General features: G+C 34.3%; 1 protein-coding gene across 1 annotated transcript; it reads right to left on the reverse strand.

Annotated features, from left to right (window-relative positions):
* Nucleotides 1–4,120: 4,120 nt before the first annotated feature.
* LOC124630114 lies at nucleotides 4,121–5,236 on the reverse strand. The gene is made up of 2 exons (XM_047163845.1): nucleotides 5,094–5,236; nucleotides 4,121–4,272 (listed from the first exon to the last, which is right to left on the reverse strand). Exons 1-2 carry the CDS (start codon nucleotides 5,234–5,236, stop codon nucleotides 4,125–4,127), a joined length of 291 nt encoding a protein of 96 aa, XP_047019801.1. The 3' UTR covers nucleotides 4,121–4,124.
* Between the last annotated feature and the right edge of the window lie 13,827 nt (nucleotides 5,237–19,063).

Genomic DNA, 19,063 nt, shown 5'->3' on the forward strand with positions numbered 1-19,063 from the left:
CCGTCTCTAAGGTCAAATAACGAGACATTAAGTTCTGACGCTAACATTTTTTTCTAAATTATTGCTATAAAAAATATATGAAAAAGAAAATTTTCGCTAACGGTCGATGGTATCGGTTAATACCCAACATTAGGGCAGTGAGTTATAATTACAAGCAATATGGTTGTGGTAACTTTAACAGCTTAAATTACTTAGCAAACATTAAAAGATGAAAACCTTTAGAATGCCTTTATGATGTTTGAATATGGGTCATATGCCCTACCTAGTTATTTTCGCCTGTCGTTTAATTTCCATTAACAATATTTCTACTATAATTTTCTATTTGGGTCTGGGGTTGATTTTAGTTTACTTATTCCAAAAAAATGTGGTGGAACTTTCATTTGTTTCACGTTAATCCTTCCTGATATTGAATAGCGGTATTTGAATAATTTACGATATACGTATCGAGATACGAACTACTACGATGTATCCTAAACTAAGCTACAGAGAGATGTTGGCACGTATTTCGGCACTAAACCTGAATCGCATCAAAATTACATTCGGCAAATACATCATGTTACATCCGCAGTACATTAACAATGCCTTGTGCCTCAGACACCACGATTCACGATATAACAACGTGTTAAAGTAATTGGCCAGTGTGTGGTGGCAATTATGCCTCACATCCAACTTCCCAGGATTTGCATATTACCAAGGCAGCAGTGGTGACAGCCAGTATTGTACACCTGTGTTTCGGTTAAGCACACGCAGAAACACCGTGCACGCACACAGCATATCCTACTAGGGCAAGTAAAGGACTTTAATGCAATATAGAACACGTATTTCTCAGTGTTTGCTGATGGAAAACAGATGGTTCTGGCGTATCGCCAGCTCATGAGTTTAGTATACTATTGATTCTGTTTGGTGGTCTGACGTTTTGTCAGCGCGAAGTGGTAGATTAATTGGTGCAATTGTCTGTTGAAGTTAATGATAATGTAATAGCGTAAAAGTTTAATAAACATTAAATACTTATGAATATTAGAAAAGTGTTACAACCTACGCTTATGATTTATTATTTTTTTATTACAAAACGAGACAAAATTTGCAATCGAGCATTATTCAAATAATGATAATACATAATTCTACCTTTCTGACGAGTTTCTCAAAAATTGCACCTATAATTAAATGCTTTGCAAGTGGATATTTTCAATTGAAAAATAACGCACGTCATAGCTTCATAGATAAAATTGTAACCCTCACAAAGTCAATAACAAAACAAAATTCTCAACAGAACCCAAGAGCACTGACACTCAATCTTTCTCAAACACACTTACAAATGCTAAACACTTGGTAATTGTTGACATAATCGAAATAATTAGTTAACAGTTACATTAGAGCGTTAATAAATTCTCTCTGGAGCGCAAGTTTGTACGAAATGCAACTACATTTGGCGACTAGCCAGGGTTTGCAAGAAAACCTGTATGTATCGATTTGCCAACCAGAAGCACGTTCACCTAAAGCTATGCATTTGGCAAGCATAAACAATTTGTGTTATTTATTGTCTGAAGTCAATGTCGTATACAATATGGGATTTGTTTCCTGGGTCTGATGTTAAGTTCGTAAGGTTACTTTCTTGATAAATGCAACATGCAACATGTACTTAACATTAACGATAGCCGGCTGGCTATCCACCAATTGATCGAATCGAAAAAAAACCTATCCCAATTCTGGTTTGTTCGTTTTTACTTGTAGAGTTAAGCTTATTTAATTTAGTCAAAAAATTCTTGATCCGACTCTTCATTCAAAAGCTTCTACAAATACACAACTAAATACAACTTTCAAAGCATGAAGTCAAACAAAACCGTTGAAGTTTAAATCGAAGACCAACTTCTAAATCGCCAAGAAAACAGTTTTCAGGCTATCCAAAACATTATTTCTTTTAACTTTCACTACCAAACAGTATTCTCCAAAATGATCTCAGTATAAATAAGATGAACACCTTAGTGGCTGATGCCTAAGACTTAAAGACTCTTTTTAATTAAATTAAGGCTTAAACGACCAAACTCCTGTTTCTAAACTACCTTCAGGTAATCATTACGCACTTAATTACCTAAAGTTAGGCTTTTATCGAAAAGCTAGCGCAGATTCATTAATGCCACTCCATTTTAAATTATGTTAAGTGTATTCGTATACTTTTTTGTTCGCAGCTCCAGTACAAAGCGAGAAGGAATAACCGTTAAGTTTGTTGGCACTTCTAAGAGTTTTTTGTTCTGTTAAAATCTTGCTACGTTTAAGATAAGAGTTATTTGATACAATATGCAATGGCATACTAATTGTATTACAGTATTTTTCGGTCGTTGACCTTAAACCTCAACTGCATGAATATGCTATGGTCAATAATTGATAGATAGACTTTTGTGCAACGCAATACATTCGTCAAATGTCACCACTGTAGAGTCTAAATCCCAGTTCTGGCCAAATAACTTAGCCAATTTGAAGTTCCCTACTAGTGACTTTGTTTTGGTAACTTACAAACAAAATACTACTGCGAAATCGTCAGGTGTCACCTTTTTAGGAGTATTTGACGTTACCTTTAGGTAAATGAGCATAGTGGTGATTTCACGCTTTTTCTATTTCAAGTAATTAGTAGTGAAAATATTTAACTGAAAACAAAACATTTCACAGTACAAAGAATAATAAATTGTTCAGACTAAATACCTCATACATTACATAGCTATCATTGCGCGCTTAAAATTGTAATTTCGCATGTACGAAACTCATAAATCAGTTTAAATATGGGAGTTTTCCTGATAATCGTTATTTTTATGTTTTATTTACATTTTTGTTTTTATAAATATGTATAAGTGTAAAAGTGTTTTATCACGCTAGAATACCGGTAGGCATGCAATATAAAAATATTGTTGAATACATTTATTGTGAAGTATGTCAAGTTCAGAATTTGTATTTGTTTGCTCCATTTCCTCCATTCTATGAGATAAACTAGAGAAACTGATTTCCGCGGGTTATTATTATTTGAACGGATCATTTCGCCAATTATCAAATTGAAAGAAAAATACAAAGAAACCATTTTAATAATACAAATACTATATAACAATCACCAATTACAACTCTTCGTGTTCATATTGGTCAATTTCTAAACTATCAGTTTCATTGTCAGTCAGTAACCTGTGAAATTCTTTATTAAAATAATCAGATATCATATTCCATACATTTACAGAATACCACACAAGTACACTAAGTGAAAATATCAAACGAAATAGCAAACCAAGCATTTTTACAAAAGATTTTAATAAATATTAACTGTAATAAGATGATATTAACTCTGTTATTTATAGAGCGTAGTAGATTATTAATTAAAGATAAATAGAATACCTTTAGCTTTATCGCCTAAAAGAGAAAATTAATTCTCCTAGATATTACAATAAGTTATTAACAAATCCTTACTTGGTAACTCGAACTATCATTAGATCGGACGGTATCTGACTTATCCTAATTAAACTTACATATATAAGCAATAGATACAATCTTAGTTATGCCATTCCTTACCGGAAGTTATAATTACTTAATCACAAAAAAATCTGCAAACTCTAAACTTATGCTAATATGGACGACCTTACATTTTACTTTAATATCGTACAAAATATTTTAAAATATAATTACAAAGTTCTCTCACATAAACGTTTGGACAGAACTTATCGCCCACTTAGTTTAAAGGCAAGAGAAAAGAAAGTAGCGAGCGCACGAAGAAATTCAAGTTATTAGACAAAACTTTTTGCAATGTACTAAAAGAAGCTAAATGTTTAAGATACTATAAAGGTACTGAGAAAATGGCAGTTTTAATAGTGTTGAGTACATTAACACTCCATGTGACTGTGGTAAAATTAAAATTTCAAAAAGTACAGTCAACGTAAAGGTAATATAAACGTGTTTGAATATTAATGATTCTCTATAAAGAAGCACAGATTTTAGTCGCATGTTACATCGTCAACATAAAATACATTCAGACGCTCACTCAAACACATATTCCATAAATAATAAATACTAAAGGAAACTGAGATCCGATGATGCAGGTTCCCAAACAAATCTCCCAAGGCTTATGTATAAATAGCGTTTACGTAATCAATTCAATCGTCGTACAAAATGTCGGTGCCATAAATCATATCGGAAACGACCTCGAAGATAGCTTGAGCGTGTGGGTACACAATTGTAGTAAGCATCACAATGCTATTTGCTATCACAAATAGTTTCATCGTCTCCAGGCCGTCTGATGATCTGAAAATGGGAAGTCAATCGTAAAAGTACCGTTACAATGTCCAATGGCGAATAAAAACTTTTGTATAGACCCTTTATTGAGTCATTTAAAGGAAAGCGGATTCTTGATCTGATTGAAGACTGGGTTGATAGACACGATATTGGATTTTTTTGTGATGTAGTTCAGTTTTCATAAGGTTTTTACTACAAAAGGCAAATGATTAACATTACTTTTCGGATATTTTTGAAATCGTTCGGAATCCGAAATGGTATCTTAACAATTTGGCCCAAATATTCTGTTCCGTGCTAAACATTATTTCAAAATAAATGAACAGTGATTTCTATATTACAATATTCTAAATTAATATTCAATTATATTTCACAACAATTTATTTGCTTTAAGATTCCGAGTTCGCGGTCTAATTACCATATTATTGCATTGAATTTGATCGTGCCTATAGCTAAACGCTTCGAAGCAAATAACTTTTCCGCCATAACCGATTTTAAACGATCACAGCCGAACGCGTTCGTTCAAAGCATTAGCATTCGCGTGGATGAGTTCGGAGTAACTCCAAGTGCCGGAACATTAAAGACTCGTTTGGATCTGATATCGAGATTTCTTTAATTTTTTGAACATCATGAGTTTGTATATTAAAGGTGTCACATTTTTGAAGGTTTGATTATCAGAAACAGGATATTGGAAGATAGATTGTAATTTTATGTTAAACATCAGTGGTATTTTTGTCTGTATCTATTACATTTTATGTGCTATATTTGCGAAATCAACTCTTATTTTATACTTTATATTCAAAATTTCCTTATTTTAATTTCCATAAATTTACCTTAACCATCCACCGAATCCTTGTTCTTCATCGTCCAAAGAATCAACTTTTACCGGCACGTTTTCGGTTTTCTCTGTAGGTTTCTCCTCAACTTTGATTGTCTTTTTCTTAGCTGTCCCAGAATTAAGTTTACTTTTCTTCATAATCTGAAAACAGTCAACTGTTACGAGAAAATATTTGAAGTCTTATCATAATACACACAGGAGTACAACAATGTTTTTTACAGTGGCTTTCTTATAAACGAAGCTATATTTGTTTTTAAAACTAATTGATTTTCTGTTATTCAGGATTCCAATTCCTTTATTTATAGAATTTAAATACCTAACAGTGATGGTTTAAATACAAATCGAAATGTTCAGCACATGATTTGAATGGCTGTCAATTAGTTAAAAACGTTCGACCAGTAAGAACAAATTGAAATAAATCAAACCGATTTCAACAGCAATTTGTAGGTGCCACAAAACTGTCTGTAGTGCGTACTGTACTGAATATTTCAAAAGTTTCGTTAAAAAACGATTCAAAACGTTTATCCAGGCGTAACTTTTGAATAGTCGAAACGATTTGACTGCTTTTTTTCGTGGTAGCTGTGGAGTAGTTCTATCGGCTGGAATTCGATGAACAATATCTATGCCTATGGTTTAAATGATAACATTTTATTTTCTTGAATTTATAAATCTCCAATTTTTCGTAAGCTTTTAATCACGAATGTCAAAGCAAAAAAAAAGTTTAATTAACATCAAAGTTGTTGAGCCTCTTTTCTTAGAAGCTCGTCACTTGTTTCAAGCAGAAAAAGAACTTGAAAACTCTAAAGCAACTTCTACAGCGGAAAGTATTGAGGAACCACGTAATGAACACAAAGATACAAGTACTTTCCTGGGGCTAAACAAAACACTAACTGTGAGAACACCTGCGCCCCTAATCAAATATTATTTGATTTAATATTACCTCAGTGGCAAAGGGTGTGGTGAAAAAACAAGTGGCTCGGTCTACTCACAGCGAACACTAACACACCTAACGAACCACATTCAGCGAGAAACCTCTCAAATGCTGATCGATACTTCACGTGGTGCAAGTTTTTGAGGTAAGACAGATGAGAGCGGAGCGGGAAGCGGGGAATTAGTAAGAAGGAGGACATTATTGTTTAGAAGGTCACAGAAATAGTAGGTATAAATAAATAGACGATGTAATCCACATCCCACAGTGCAATTCTTCTTCTATATCAAAGTCAATCGTCTTTGATCTTCATCTAGAAACCAGGATGCTCTATTACGACCGATCAATGGAACGTTTTTATATTTTGTATAAAAAGAGCCTAAATAGCTATTCCAGAAACTTTTCTGTCCCTCACACTACTTTTCAATACTTACTCCATTTTTCGAAAAATCGTTAATGACGAGCGCACTAACAAGCGTCCATACAAAATAAACAAAGAAAATATTAATTTCCGCCACTCAGTCCCCACCCCAACCTTTTGCTGTCGACGTCCTAACACGATTATGAATTATTACCGCCGGGTGAATGAGTAAAATTCGGCTGTTCACCTCCCAAGGTAATTTGCAAGCTGTACGATAAAAAATAAAGTTGGTGGAAAATATTCGGGAGAGACAATTTTTTAAAATGCTTTTTTTCTTTTGTTGTTGATGGTACGATCCGATGCTAATTTCTAACGAGAATTTATGACGTCATTGATATGGCTAATGTTATCGGATTATTTATGTGTCCATGAGTCACGGTAAAATATATCTATTGTAGCGTGTTACTAGGTTTCGCGTGAGATGGAATAAATTGTATTATTTGTAGCACAGCGACCAATTCGCTTTCTTTTTTGTAGTGGTTATGTCTGAATTAGTGGCCATTTGGTATTTTAAGTCTTCGAGATTTTCCTTCAAAAATGCCTTTCAAAGAGAAGATATTACTTAGGTATTTTTTCAAAAAAGAAATACACCGGCAACTAACTTGCAAAGCCTTCAAAATCTTAGCTTACATTTGTAATAAGTGCAAAAATATGAACAAAATAACATAGAGAAGGTACAGATGCTAAACCAAACTCAGAGCTTTCAGTACAGTTTCTATAAAACGTGTTTACTCCAAACAACATTTTCTGCCCAAGATAATGCACTGCAGCGATCATCTTTTGTTTAGCCAAGATACTTGACTCAAAACAACAAAATGAAATCTGGCAACGTCGCTTTCACTCATAGTACCAAAACGTATGAAGTACATGCTTCCTCATAAACAAAAAATCATGATTACACTTTTGACAAATAAAATAACCAAAAAACTGCAATAGATAAATTCTTGTGACATTTTATTACAGTTTTTTTACAATTTAATCTCGTCTATCACAGGTACGGGAGTTAAAAATTAATATCAGGTTGACGATAAAATTTTATACGTGCATCAAAATGGTGGGTTTATTGTTGAGTGTTTTGGCAACAATGTATGTATGATACGTGTATGTGTGTGTGTGTGTGTGTGTGTGTGTAGGGAATTGCTAACGAACTTGTGTCTTCGAGTCGGACAGGCGCTACCGTTGATATACAGGCTGTAGTAACTAAGAAACTTAGGTTCTGTATTGTTATGAGGAAATAATTATCTTTATGACACTCAAAAACACAATTTTGCTTCTATACCTACCTACTAAAAACCGAAAAAATAATATCAATAATATCATCAAACAAATCTTACATCGGATTTGTAAAACCTCTTTAAGGCAAGTAGGTTAACAAATAAATTTATTAAAAAATATCTACGTTTTTTTCTGTTTATTGAATTAAATTAAAAGTACCAATCACACACACAAATATCAAGCCTAAAATTGATCATTCACGTCATAAAAATAGTTTTTGCTTCGCATACATAAGTGCATCACGGGTACCTATAAAATGTTTGAAGTGTCATTCTGCAGCTCTCGACCAATACTTTTTTTGAACCAATTTACCCAGCAAAAAATATTCCGTATCCAATGTAATACTTTGATAACACTTAAACGGATTTTTTTCGTCATCGTTATTTGAAATATATTTTTTTATTTTGTTTTCTGGGAACCACTTTTGAAACGATGTGATTAGTATTTTTTTTTTTACTTATCTTTTAAAACCAACCCAAGCTAACCGGTGTTTGCACCTTATATACATTGGTCAATAAAATAAATAATATCACATTCACTTTTTTATCTATTAAATAAAATTAGGAATAAATAAAAATAAACGTATGTACAACAAAGTAAAATATACATACAAAATTTAGAAGCTCATAACTGCAAATTCTAGAAAGTTCTAAATTAAGGAACTGTGCTCTAAGACTTCATAGTTCATGTAAACTTGAGAGAAATACTTCTCACCTACCTAACGTACTTGGGTAGAAGATAGTTTCGCTTATTTTAACCTACGCTGCGGAGATGTCTACAAAGGTATTTTATTTGACACACTTGTATGAAATAGGAATTTTCACGAGGCGGAAATAGTGGAGTATATTTATGTAGTCTTTTAGTAGTGTTGCAGTGTCTTTAAAGCGTTAGAATATACAAAACAAAATACTGCTTTTAGTTGCAGTTTCAACTACAAAAAGAAGAGATATTCTCAACTTCTTAATTTATTTTTATAAGGTTGTTCCTTAAACTAAGGAACAATATGAAGCTCAAACGTTTGGAGTTCCCACAGATAAAAATGAAGTTATCAATAAAATATTCGCAGAAGAAATAAATATTCCCACAGGATTCTACAGGATGATATTCTACCTACGAGTACTCATATCAGGTCTTGGTTATTTGTCCTTGGAAGTGCGAATTAGCAAACATAGCCTGGGATGTCCCCAGGCTAGATAGAAAACCGACGGCATTAAAAAGGCGGTAGGAACCTACTGACTGTAATACAAATATCCTGTACTTTTACGATATTCGTATAAGGTAGAAAATTTGGTATTATAAAAACTTTTTTTTTCTTGAATACTACTTGTTTTATCCGTATCTTTGATTGTCCCCCGTACCTACCATAAAATTTATATTCAAGTACTCAGTAGTCTACAATAGTCTCCAGTATTTCATTTAACTCTATCTATAAACAAACACATCTACTTTCATTTTAAAATTAACTAACATACAAGAGACATTATATTTATCCATGACTAGTAGCTCTATTTCCACCATTATGTCTCCAAAAAGACGAACATTAAAAACAACATTCTGTACCTCACAATTTCATGCCGACGTCACTAGTCGCCAGTCTATTAGAGAGACCGCCAGGCCGTAACGTGACAACTAGGTAATTGTAATCCTATGTAACCATCGGAAGTGTAGACAAACCCCTTTATTCCTAAAATAGGGAACTAGATTTTAAGCGATCCCTACTGCATGTAATTATTCAGCTTACCGGAAAACTGTGATCCTCAGGTTTTCTGAGAAACGTTAGAGAATACATGTAACTGATGTGAACAGCTGTCTACTACTTTCAAGAGATTAGTTTTTTGTTGTAACAACTACCTATATCTGTGGTTAAAGAGAGAGGCTTGTGGCAAAGGGACTGACAGGTTTTACATGGAGGGACTAGCTATCAGACCTACTAAGGCCCGTTACCCGTTGTTTTAATGACTGCGTAAGATATTGACATGGCAATTGGTACCCATAAAGTTAGAGTGTCAAAGATAGTCACCCTTCAACGGACCGACTGCACCAAGTGTTGCTTAACCTTACGGTCGAAACTTTACCAGAGTAAAGTAGGTAATTTTAATTATACTATCCGTTTCCTGTAGGCCAAACCCTTCACAGGCGAATTTAATTATTGTAATCGTGTACTACAATTAAGGATATAATTGTCATCTGTGTAGTGAAATGGTTAGACTAATTTAATTCATATAGAGGAATGACGGAGGCTTATATACTGTTTGAACATTAATTTATATCGACCTAATAAGGTTGACGGATGTGGAGCAATATTAGAAACGTAATTATATACTTAGTATGTTCTATATTGCCTATGTACTAACGTAAATTACTTTTGGTAACTAACGTATCGATATAATTATAGTTCTACGGCCTTTAAACTTGAAGAAAGTAGTTAACAAATAGTAACATAGAACGCGGATGGAATCGCTGGAAACAGCTAGTATAAAAATATGCAAACACATGTTATTTCATCAGAATCAAGTATCAATTTCTTATAAATTCAACAGCAAACGATTGATATCAAACGATCGCTATATTCTCGAAGTAGACGATCTATCAACGTTAACATATTATGTACTTTGTATACGTCGAAAATATCCAAACGATTCTAAAGAACCATGTTCATGTATTACTTTTTTTACTAGAACCAACAAAATCATGTTTTATCATTTTATTTATTAGGTACCTAACGCTTATAGCATATTTTCTATGTATTATCCATCTTCTCTCTTACAATAATGAATGGAAAAAAATCTTTTATGACAGTTTTTTAGGGTTCCGTACCTCGAAAGGAAAAAACGGAACCCTTATAGGATCACTTTGTTGTCCGTCTGTCTGTCTGTCTGTCTGTCTGTCTGTCTGTCTGTCTGTCAAGACCCTTTATCTTAAGAACGCGTGGACGTATCAAGCTGAAATTCACATGAAATACTCGGGTCTATTGTCCCTTTAGGCTGTGAAAATATCAAGCTTCTAAGCCAAGCCAATCAAAAGATACAACCGATTATGTCGATATTTTCAACAAATTCTCGACACTCGCAAAGGAATCAAAACCTACAGGGTACTTCCCGTAAACTCAGAATCTTGAAATTTGGCATGAAGCATTGTTATATAATGCAAATATAGGAAAAATTGCGAAAATCTCATTTTTTTTGTTATATAATATAAAAAAAATATTTTAATAAAATGAAACTTACTACCTTATTTCTCACGAATGAATAAAGGTACCAAATTGAAATTTATACCAAATACCTAGGTCTATTGTCCCTTTAAGCAATGAAAAAATCAAACTTCTAAGTTAACGCGATCAAAAGATACAGCAGTTTTACCGACACCTTAGACGAATTTCCGTCACACGCTAGGGAATCAAAACCTACAAGGTACTTCCCGTGAACTCAGAATCTTAAAATTCGGCACGAAGCAACGTTATATAGTACAGATAAAGGAAAAATTGCGAAAATGATAAATTTGAAGTTACATAAAATATTAAAATATTATTTTTGCTTACATGACATAAAATATTTTTTTAATAATTATAAACTTACTACCTACCCTTTTTCACATGAACGCGTAGAGATATTAACGTTTTGAATAAAAAGTGAAATTCATATCAAACACTTCTTAAATATAATGGCCTCTAAACTGTGAAAAATTTTAAATCATTCAAAGGTCATTGGGCACCTTAGTGTGAAAACCATACCCACGGCGGATACGAACGAAATATAGCACAGTATAATGATAAAGGCTCTGATTTACTATGGCATTAGTCGCATCAATGTGAACCATGGGAATCTAGAGAAAATCAGGTGTAAACATCAAATATTTTCCTCATTTCAATAGGGAATTTAAACGACCAAGTTTGACGAATTTGAGAAATCATTTCTTTGTAGTGAAAGAGTATACTCGCCGTTTATTTCCATTGTCATCAGGTCAGGATCTGATGATGGAAATCCTGAGAAATCGAGGGCAACTATCAGAAATTGTAGGCATGCATAGGATTAAAACTTTATTCTCAGATGTATGTCTGGTGATACTATCAAACAGTGAAGGTTTAGAGCTTATCTGATGATGGAGACGTGAGAAAGTCGAGAGAACTCGGTATGTTTTAGTTACGTCGTGTTTGGGCTTATATTATTCGTATTGACGAGAACTTTTCACAAAAGTTAAAAATAAAAACTTTTTCATCCTCCGAGCCTTTTCCCAAACTATGTTGGGGTCGGCTTCCAGTCTAACCGGATTCAGCTGAGTACCAGTGCTTTACAAGAAGCGACTGCCTATCTGACCTCCTCAACCCAGTTACCCGGGCAACCCGATACCCCTTGGTTAGACTGGTGTCAGACTTACTGGCTTCTGACTACCCGTAACGACTGCCAAGGATGTTCAATGACAGCCGGGACCTACAGTTTAACGTGCCATCCGAAACACAGTCATTGGTGTCTAAGATATACTTAGAAAGTACATACAAACTTAGAAAAGTTGCATTGGTACTTGCCTGACCTGGAATCGAACCCGCGCCCTCATACTCGAGAGGTTGGTTCTTTGCCCACTAGGCCACCACGACTTTTTACCTTTACAAAAAAAAAAAACAACTTCTAAAACAACAAGAAAACTGTTTATATGCATCGGTCTAGATCTCGGTGGTTAAATAAATATAGATGCATCCTCTAGACACCGACTTCTAGACCGATGCACCTAACATCTTTTTAATTTCTTTCTTGCTTTTGTTTTCTTGTTGCTTTTTTATATGTTTGAAGTTGGATTTGTTTGTAAAATGCTACAAAATAAAATAATGCCGACTTTATAAAACAAAGAAAGGGACAGAATTACACTTTTGTCAAGGCTCTAGAAACCAGGCGGAAAAAAACCTGAAACTGGGGCTCTTTAGGTGAATAATCCCTCAAAAATAAAAGATCCCATTCCTGCAATGGCTGCTTTAACCCAAGTTAGTAGTGAATTCTCATCACCTAAAATAAAATAAGCTCCAACACAAGGTTACGTTATAAATTGTAAAGGAGTTCCCATAACTATATCTGATCTTAGCTGTCGATCCCACAATGGCAGTCAAACCTATCTTTGTGGAAAGTCTTCGCCAATACGAATAAAATAAGCCCAAACACGTGGTAGTTGCAACATACCGTTCGGGAGTTCCCTTGACTCTCTGTAGTCTCCATAATCAAATCAGCTCCAAACCTTCAGTTTACCAGTACCCTCAAAAATGCACTCACATGTCTGGTTATGACTCGATGCGTGCCTACAATATTCAAGAGTTGCCCTCGATTTCTCTGGGTTTCCAGATCCTCATCAGATCCTGGTCATCCGGATTGGCACCTTCCTTCTTTATGAAATGTCTTTACCAATAAAAACTAGCATTGCAACCTGTACAATCCTCTGAAACTGCTTGTCTTTTATATTTTTCAAACGATCCTGGACATTCGTCTCCATGGAATTTTAATAAAATATTTATATTCAAAGAAACGTCATACCATTCTCCACGATTTAAAACGACTTTCATTCATGTCCGCCACTTTTTACAAAGCGGGTCAGATATGCCCCATGACCTTTAAGACATAATTAGTTATTTTCAATCAGATTTCTGAATGATGACTATAAAATGTTGTATATAAATAACTTTTACAAGGTACTGGCCTACTATTTTAGTTATATTATAAAATAAAAAATATTAACTATTTTGACTCTCACGAAATTACCATAACTATGATTGTTCTAAACTGAACGGTTGGCGCGAAACTCACTTTTTATCTATACAGGATTTGTACGGAACCCTCGGTGCGCGAGTCCGACTCGCACTTGGCCGGTTTATTTAAAAACAGTAGTATCTATGGAGTTTCTTGTCGGTTCTTCTCCGTAACGAACCGTGCATCAAGCTATTGACGTTTTGAACCTGTAATAGATAGAGCTATATAAAATAAAAACTTTTGGCTTTGACTTTAAACGACACATTTGTGTAAGTCCCTCACCGCTGCTAACCCACAGCGGGAGGGGTCATTTGATGATTTTTGACGTCGTTTAAAAAAAAGAAGTCTCTTATTCAATAAAATTCAGTTTCAGGAAATTTTCTTCACTAGACCGAAAACGATAAGATCGTACTAATATTATAAACGTGAAAGTTTGTATGAATGGATGTATGGATGTTTGTTACTCTTTCACGCAAAAACTACTGAATGGATTTTAATGAAACTTAACAATAATATAGCTTATACATCAGAATAACACATAGGCTACAATTTGTAAACATATTGTTCGAAATACTAAACCTGCGCAGACGAAGTCGCGGGCACCAGCTAGTAAGTAATAAAAATATAACAGAAATTTACTAAAAACAAAAGCATTTTTATTTTATCGACACAAATAGAAAATGGAATCAAAATCCTTTGCATTGTTTTGGTGCAATACCAAATTCAATATGGCTTGGAAAATATTTTACGACACATTTTGAAGGAAAATGCATTCTCTTTTGTTCGAGTTGGCTATGTACTTAACCCAGTCTTTGGATGTTCCTGACAATAGCTAGTAATAATATGGACAATATTTTAAACAAAACATACGAATTTTCTTGTTCTGTTATATAAAATTTTTCACCAGCAGCTTCTCCCGTCCACTTTTTGATTTTTTCATGTATTGACATAAAAAGTAGGTAGCCTTTAATCTTCCTCAATATATTGGCTATTCAAAACCAAAACATTTTTTAAAATCATCTCAGAATTTTTTAAAGATTTTAACCAAACTTTTATTCGATTAATTTCAATACCTATTTAGTTTGTTACATCAACCAGGAAAAGGCTTCCTTCTTGAAAAAAAAAACATTCACTTATGAAACACCATGCAAAAACACTGAAATCTTTACTCCAAACAGCTTTAAATAAACAATCCTGAAAACTGAAACGCTTAAATCAATCAGTGTGCGACATCGTTCCCTCTGGCTGCTAGACACAAAGGAAATACATTAAGATGAACTAAAGAGCTTGAACTACTTGTTTATATCTAGAATCCAGGCTTTTGTACCGGTATCCCTGAGATAACGTCTTTCAGGAACCGTACCGGGAATCAAAGAAAATGTTGCTGTTGATCTGTTGTTGTTGCTCATTTATTTTGGATTTTAAGCTGTGAGTTCATTAGGTTAAAGGAATAAATTTAAATTTTGGTTAAATTGTAAGCATTTTCAATACATTTTACGTAAATTATGAACTCACTACCCGATCCGAATTCAAATGAATAAAGAATTATCATCGTTATAATACTACGTTATTGTTTAATCTTGTCATCATTCCAATATACATACCTTCCACTGAGAATCACAAACATTTTTCGGAAAAAAATCTCATTCCTTTACTTGTCTATACTAATATTATAAAGAGGAAAACTTTGTTTGTTTGTTTCGTTGTAATGAATAGGCTCAAAAACTACTGGACAGTTTTTAAAAATTCTTTCACCATTCGAAAGCTACATTATCCACGAGTAACATAGGCTATATTTTATCCCGGTACGGGCAGAAGTTACCACGGGACGCGGGTGAAACCGCGGGAAAACGGCTAGTATTTTATAAAGGACAGGTACCAATAAAAAACCTATACTCTATCAGTAACAAATAGTTCGCTACAGAAGGCTAAGGGAGGCTATATCAACTCGTTTCAAAGCTCCTGCAAATTCCTACAGTTTGGAATCTCGTATCTATAAAGAGCTTTTAGTTTTCCTTTTACTGTGTGCCGTGTCACAGTCAAACTGGTTACTGGGATAAAACAGTCTTGATACTTGCACGTGAGGAGTATCTATTCCTACGTATACTTATTGCATTCTATCAAAGACATCTTTGCAAATAAAGATTTGTTTATTGTTATTTTAATTAAAACGACCTAATCTCAGAAACTAATGTCCTGATTAAAGAAAAATAACAGAGTGAGAAAGGCTATATGTTACTTTCATCTTAATTTACTAAGACACAAGAGTACCTACACGTTAAGCGCGAAAAACCACGGGAAAGCAAGTAATTCATAACTGTTTGACTTATGTAAAGAAAAAATATGCTTAAAACCACAAAAAGTAAATGCCCAAAAGATGAATAGAAAAAGATGACTGTAGTGCTATTTTCTTGTTAGATTGTCATTCAAGAATCAAAAAGTATTCAAGGCATGAAAAATCATCAAGAATTTGCACCCAACATAAAAGAAGGTCGATAACCCTTCATCCATCTCTGTACTCCATTCCTAGAATACCCTATCTTGTATACTCAGTGAACTAGGGTATCAATTAATCAACGTTTGCTTGAGTGAGGGACAAGTGGACCCTATGCATACTGAGTGCACTGTCCAAGACAATGCATTATATAGATGCAGTTACTTCAAGAAGATTACTATGGTTTCGACATTACGAATTCATACAATTAATGTACATAGATCATAGAAAATGCAATGATATCCTGCAGGGTTAAGCATAAAATATAGGGAATGGTGCGCGTCAAAATCTATGCCGAATTGAGATATTTTTATGAAAACCTACAATTTATCAGACGTGTGCATTGACATAAAAAAATGCGGAAGTAATTCTGTCAGCTTTCACGCCTAAACTACTTAAACGATATTCTAGAGCCTGAGAATGTTACTGTACTACTTTCTGGTAAACTGACTACACCCCAGTTAAGTCACTTCCACGTAACCCGTCAAATGACCGTTTTAATTACCCAGTATTTTTCCGCTAATATCGCGTCAAAATCCTTTGTAAAATTTGGTGTAACAAAATGTAAACAGCAGTAACACATGACAGAGTGCAACTTTTGGAAAAATACGAAGGTTTTTCCGAAAAAGGGGACTGCCACAGGCAACTTAATTGATTGACTGAAGGGCATAAAACCACCATGTTGACGACCGACCTTGTTTATAAACTTTATTTTGTTTAACACGGATACAGAAAAGCCTGCGGTTTTATTTAAAATTTGCATACATATAGAATGTTTACGGCGTTTTATATTTTGTTAGCTTGTAAAGGGATGTAAATCATTATCCGTTTTTACGACAGCACACGTTCCTTAGGCTTTGAAGAAATAATGTCACAGATATCTGGCCAAGGTTGCGAAGGGAAGCAGTGGATGCGGGTTGCTAAAGATCGAGCTTTGTCCAGCAGTGCACGTCTTTCGGCTGAAACGACGAATACCACACATTAAAATCTTATACATTGCTTTTCTCAACGACTCTCAGACAAATAACTGGGTAATAACAACAAAATAATGGTAAGGATATGTAATAACGAATAGCAGCATTAAATGAAGTAAAGTTAGATATAAAAAAATAAATTTAATATTGATATGGGTTTCTTAGAGTCAATAACCTATCAACCTCAATATTATATCAGCTTAAAGTAAAATCTTTGATTCGTGCCAAAATTGGTATATGTGATAGGTACCTAATAATCAAGACTTTTCTACAAGAAATTTGCCTCTCATAACGTAGGTAATATTCTCGCCATATAATATTTTTCAGATCAGAGTCTTCCAATTCCTATATTCAATAATCTTTGCTTCCTACGAACGGTTATTATAATGATATAACGGAATAATTTGCAAAGCTTTTCGACTGAATGAACTTGATTCTGACCGTCTATGAGTTATAAAAATTTACGGGTGGAAACTTGGTGCGTTTTGGTTGCGGCGAATCTACCTGTTCTGTTTATAATTCGCTTACTGTTTGCTGCCATCAAACCAGAGCTTTTTGAAAAAGCATCTCGATTAGCCTTCCATCTTAATTAGTTCAGTCTTTTTGACCTAACGCAATTGTCAACATAATAAATGAGTCAACACAAACGCAATTACATACCTACTCATCTTTTTCACTTTTGCATATGAAGGTATGAAAAAACGGTCTTCAAAAAATTTTAACTGACTTAAATAATATACCTAAAAACTTCTCATAAATCTGACAAATACTATGCTGAAAACCGCATTTAATATAAGAACTCGGTTCGCCCAAACGTGAGATACCAAACATACATACATTCATACAGTCAAACTGAGGATCTCCTTTTTTGAAGCTACTTGAAAATAGTGTAAGTTTAAAATAGTCTATCGAAATTAAAAATTATATTCCAATTTCAATTAATCCCAAAATCAGCGTCAAACCACACAATACCGCTCCGTATATCCCCACCACGCGATTATCGGCGCAGTGTATTCAGGACGTCGCTCATTCGTCGTCCGGACGTTATCTCGGGCTCACGCGCCCCATGTCACGGGTCCGTTTGTCACGCAGAATGATACTCAGAACCTTGACAGTGTAATACCGGCACGACATCGGCGAAATTAATCAGACTGCGGGAACTTTTCCAGGAGATAACTATTAGGTGTTAGCATTGTAGAGATTCTTTCAGTAGTTTTTATGTTATTTATATGTTTTAATCCTTGACTAGGAAGTTTTTTGGACCGAAGTCTACATCAGCTACTAGACAAAATTTCCGTCATACAGTCAAAGACTTTGATGACTAAATTCCTAATTTGATTAATTGCTTGGAATTTTGCGATTGATTTATTTATGATAACTAATATCGTTATAGTTGCGTGTTGCAAACCACCCTGAAAATAAAATCTTCTGGACTGATAAATACCCCGCAAAGCATGTTAATCACAATTTGAGTTATCAATCCTTCTGAACCTAGTATGCGCCACATATACGTGAATTTTATATAACAAATCTTTTGAAGTACTTAACATACCAGTACCAAGCGGTACTTAAATCAAAGTTTACCTTCTGCCATCCTACTGCTATATACCCAACCCGAAATGTGTCAAGTATAACTTAATAATTCACATTGTACTAGACGTATTAAGGGCTCCACTAGTGGTGAGGCAAATGGAATTATTTACATCGAGTTCCGTAGCTTATGTTTGTTTGTACATACGATACTTGTATAGTGTTCTGCCTTTATGAGATACTAGCTGTTGCCCGCGACTTCGTCTGCGTGGGCAATTTGGAATTGTCAAAATACTACTTATGCCGTAGCGTAGGTGTATTCTTTTACATAACAGTATAATTAGGATTACCACTTAGCAGCAGCACGGGTTGATCAATCAAGGTGGTGTCGACGATTTGTGACTATTTATCTAAACAAATGAAGTAAAGTTTGTGACGTTGTGGAAATCTCTGGATCTAGTCAACCGATTTGGAAAATTATTACGTAATTCTCACAGAAAACAAAGGTCTGACAAAGTTGTCATTTGTACATTTTCTGCAGCAGCTGCGACAAATCAGGAGCCAGAAAGTCTGTCAAACAGTTTTACTTACCATGGATAACGCGGTGTCTAGTTCAC

Source organism: Helicoverpa zea, chromosome 4 (assembly GCF_022581195.2).
Source record: "Helicoverpa zea isolate HzStark_Cry1AcR chromosome 4, ilHelZeax1.1, whole genome shotgun sequence".
Classification (NCBI taxonomy): domain Eukaryota; kingdom Metazoa; phylum Arthropoda; class Insecta; order Lepidoptera; family Noctuidae; genus Helicoverpa; species Helicoverpa zea.

Excerpts from the sequence above, each read along its gene's own strand:
- LOC124630114 (XM_047163845.1), bottom strand. The coding sequence starts at position 5,236 with ATGAAGAAAAGTAAACTTAATTCTGGGACAGCTAAGAAAAAGACAATC. Across the intron at positions 4,273-5,093 it reads GGATTCGGTGGATGGTTAAG|ATCATCAGACGGCCTGGAGA; the intron begins GTAAATTTATGG and ends TCCCATTTTCAG.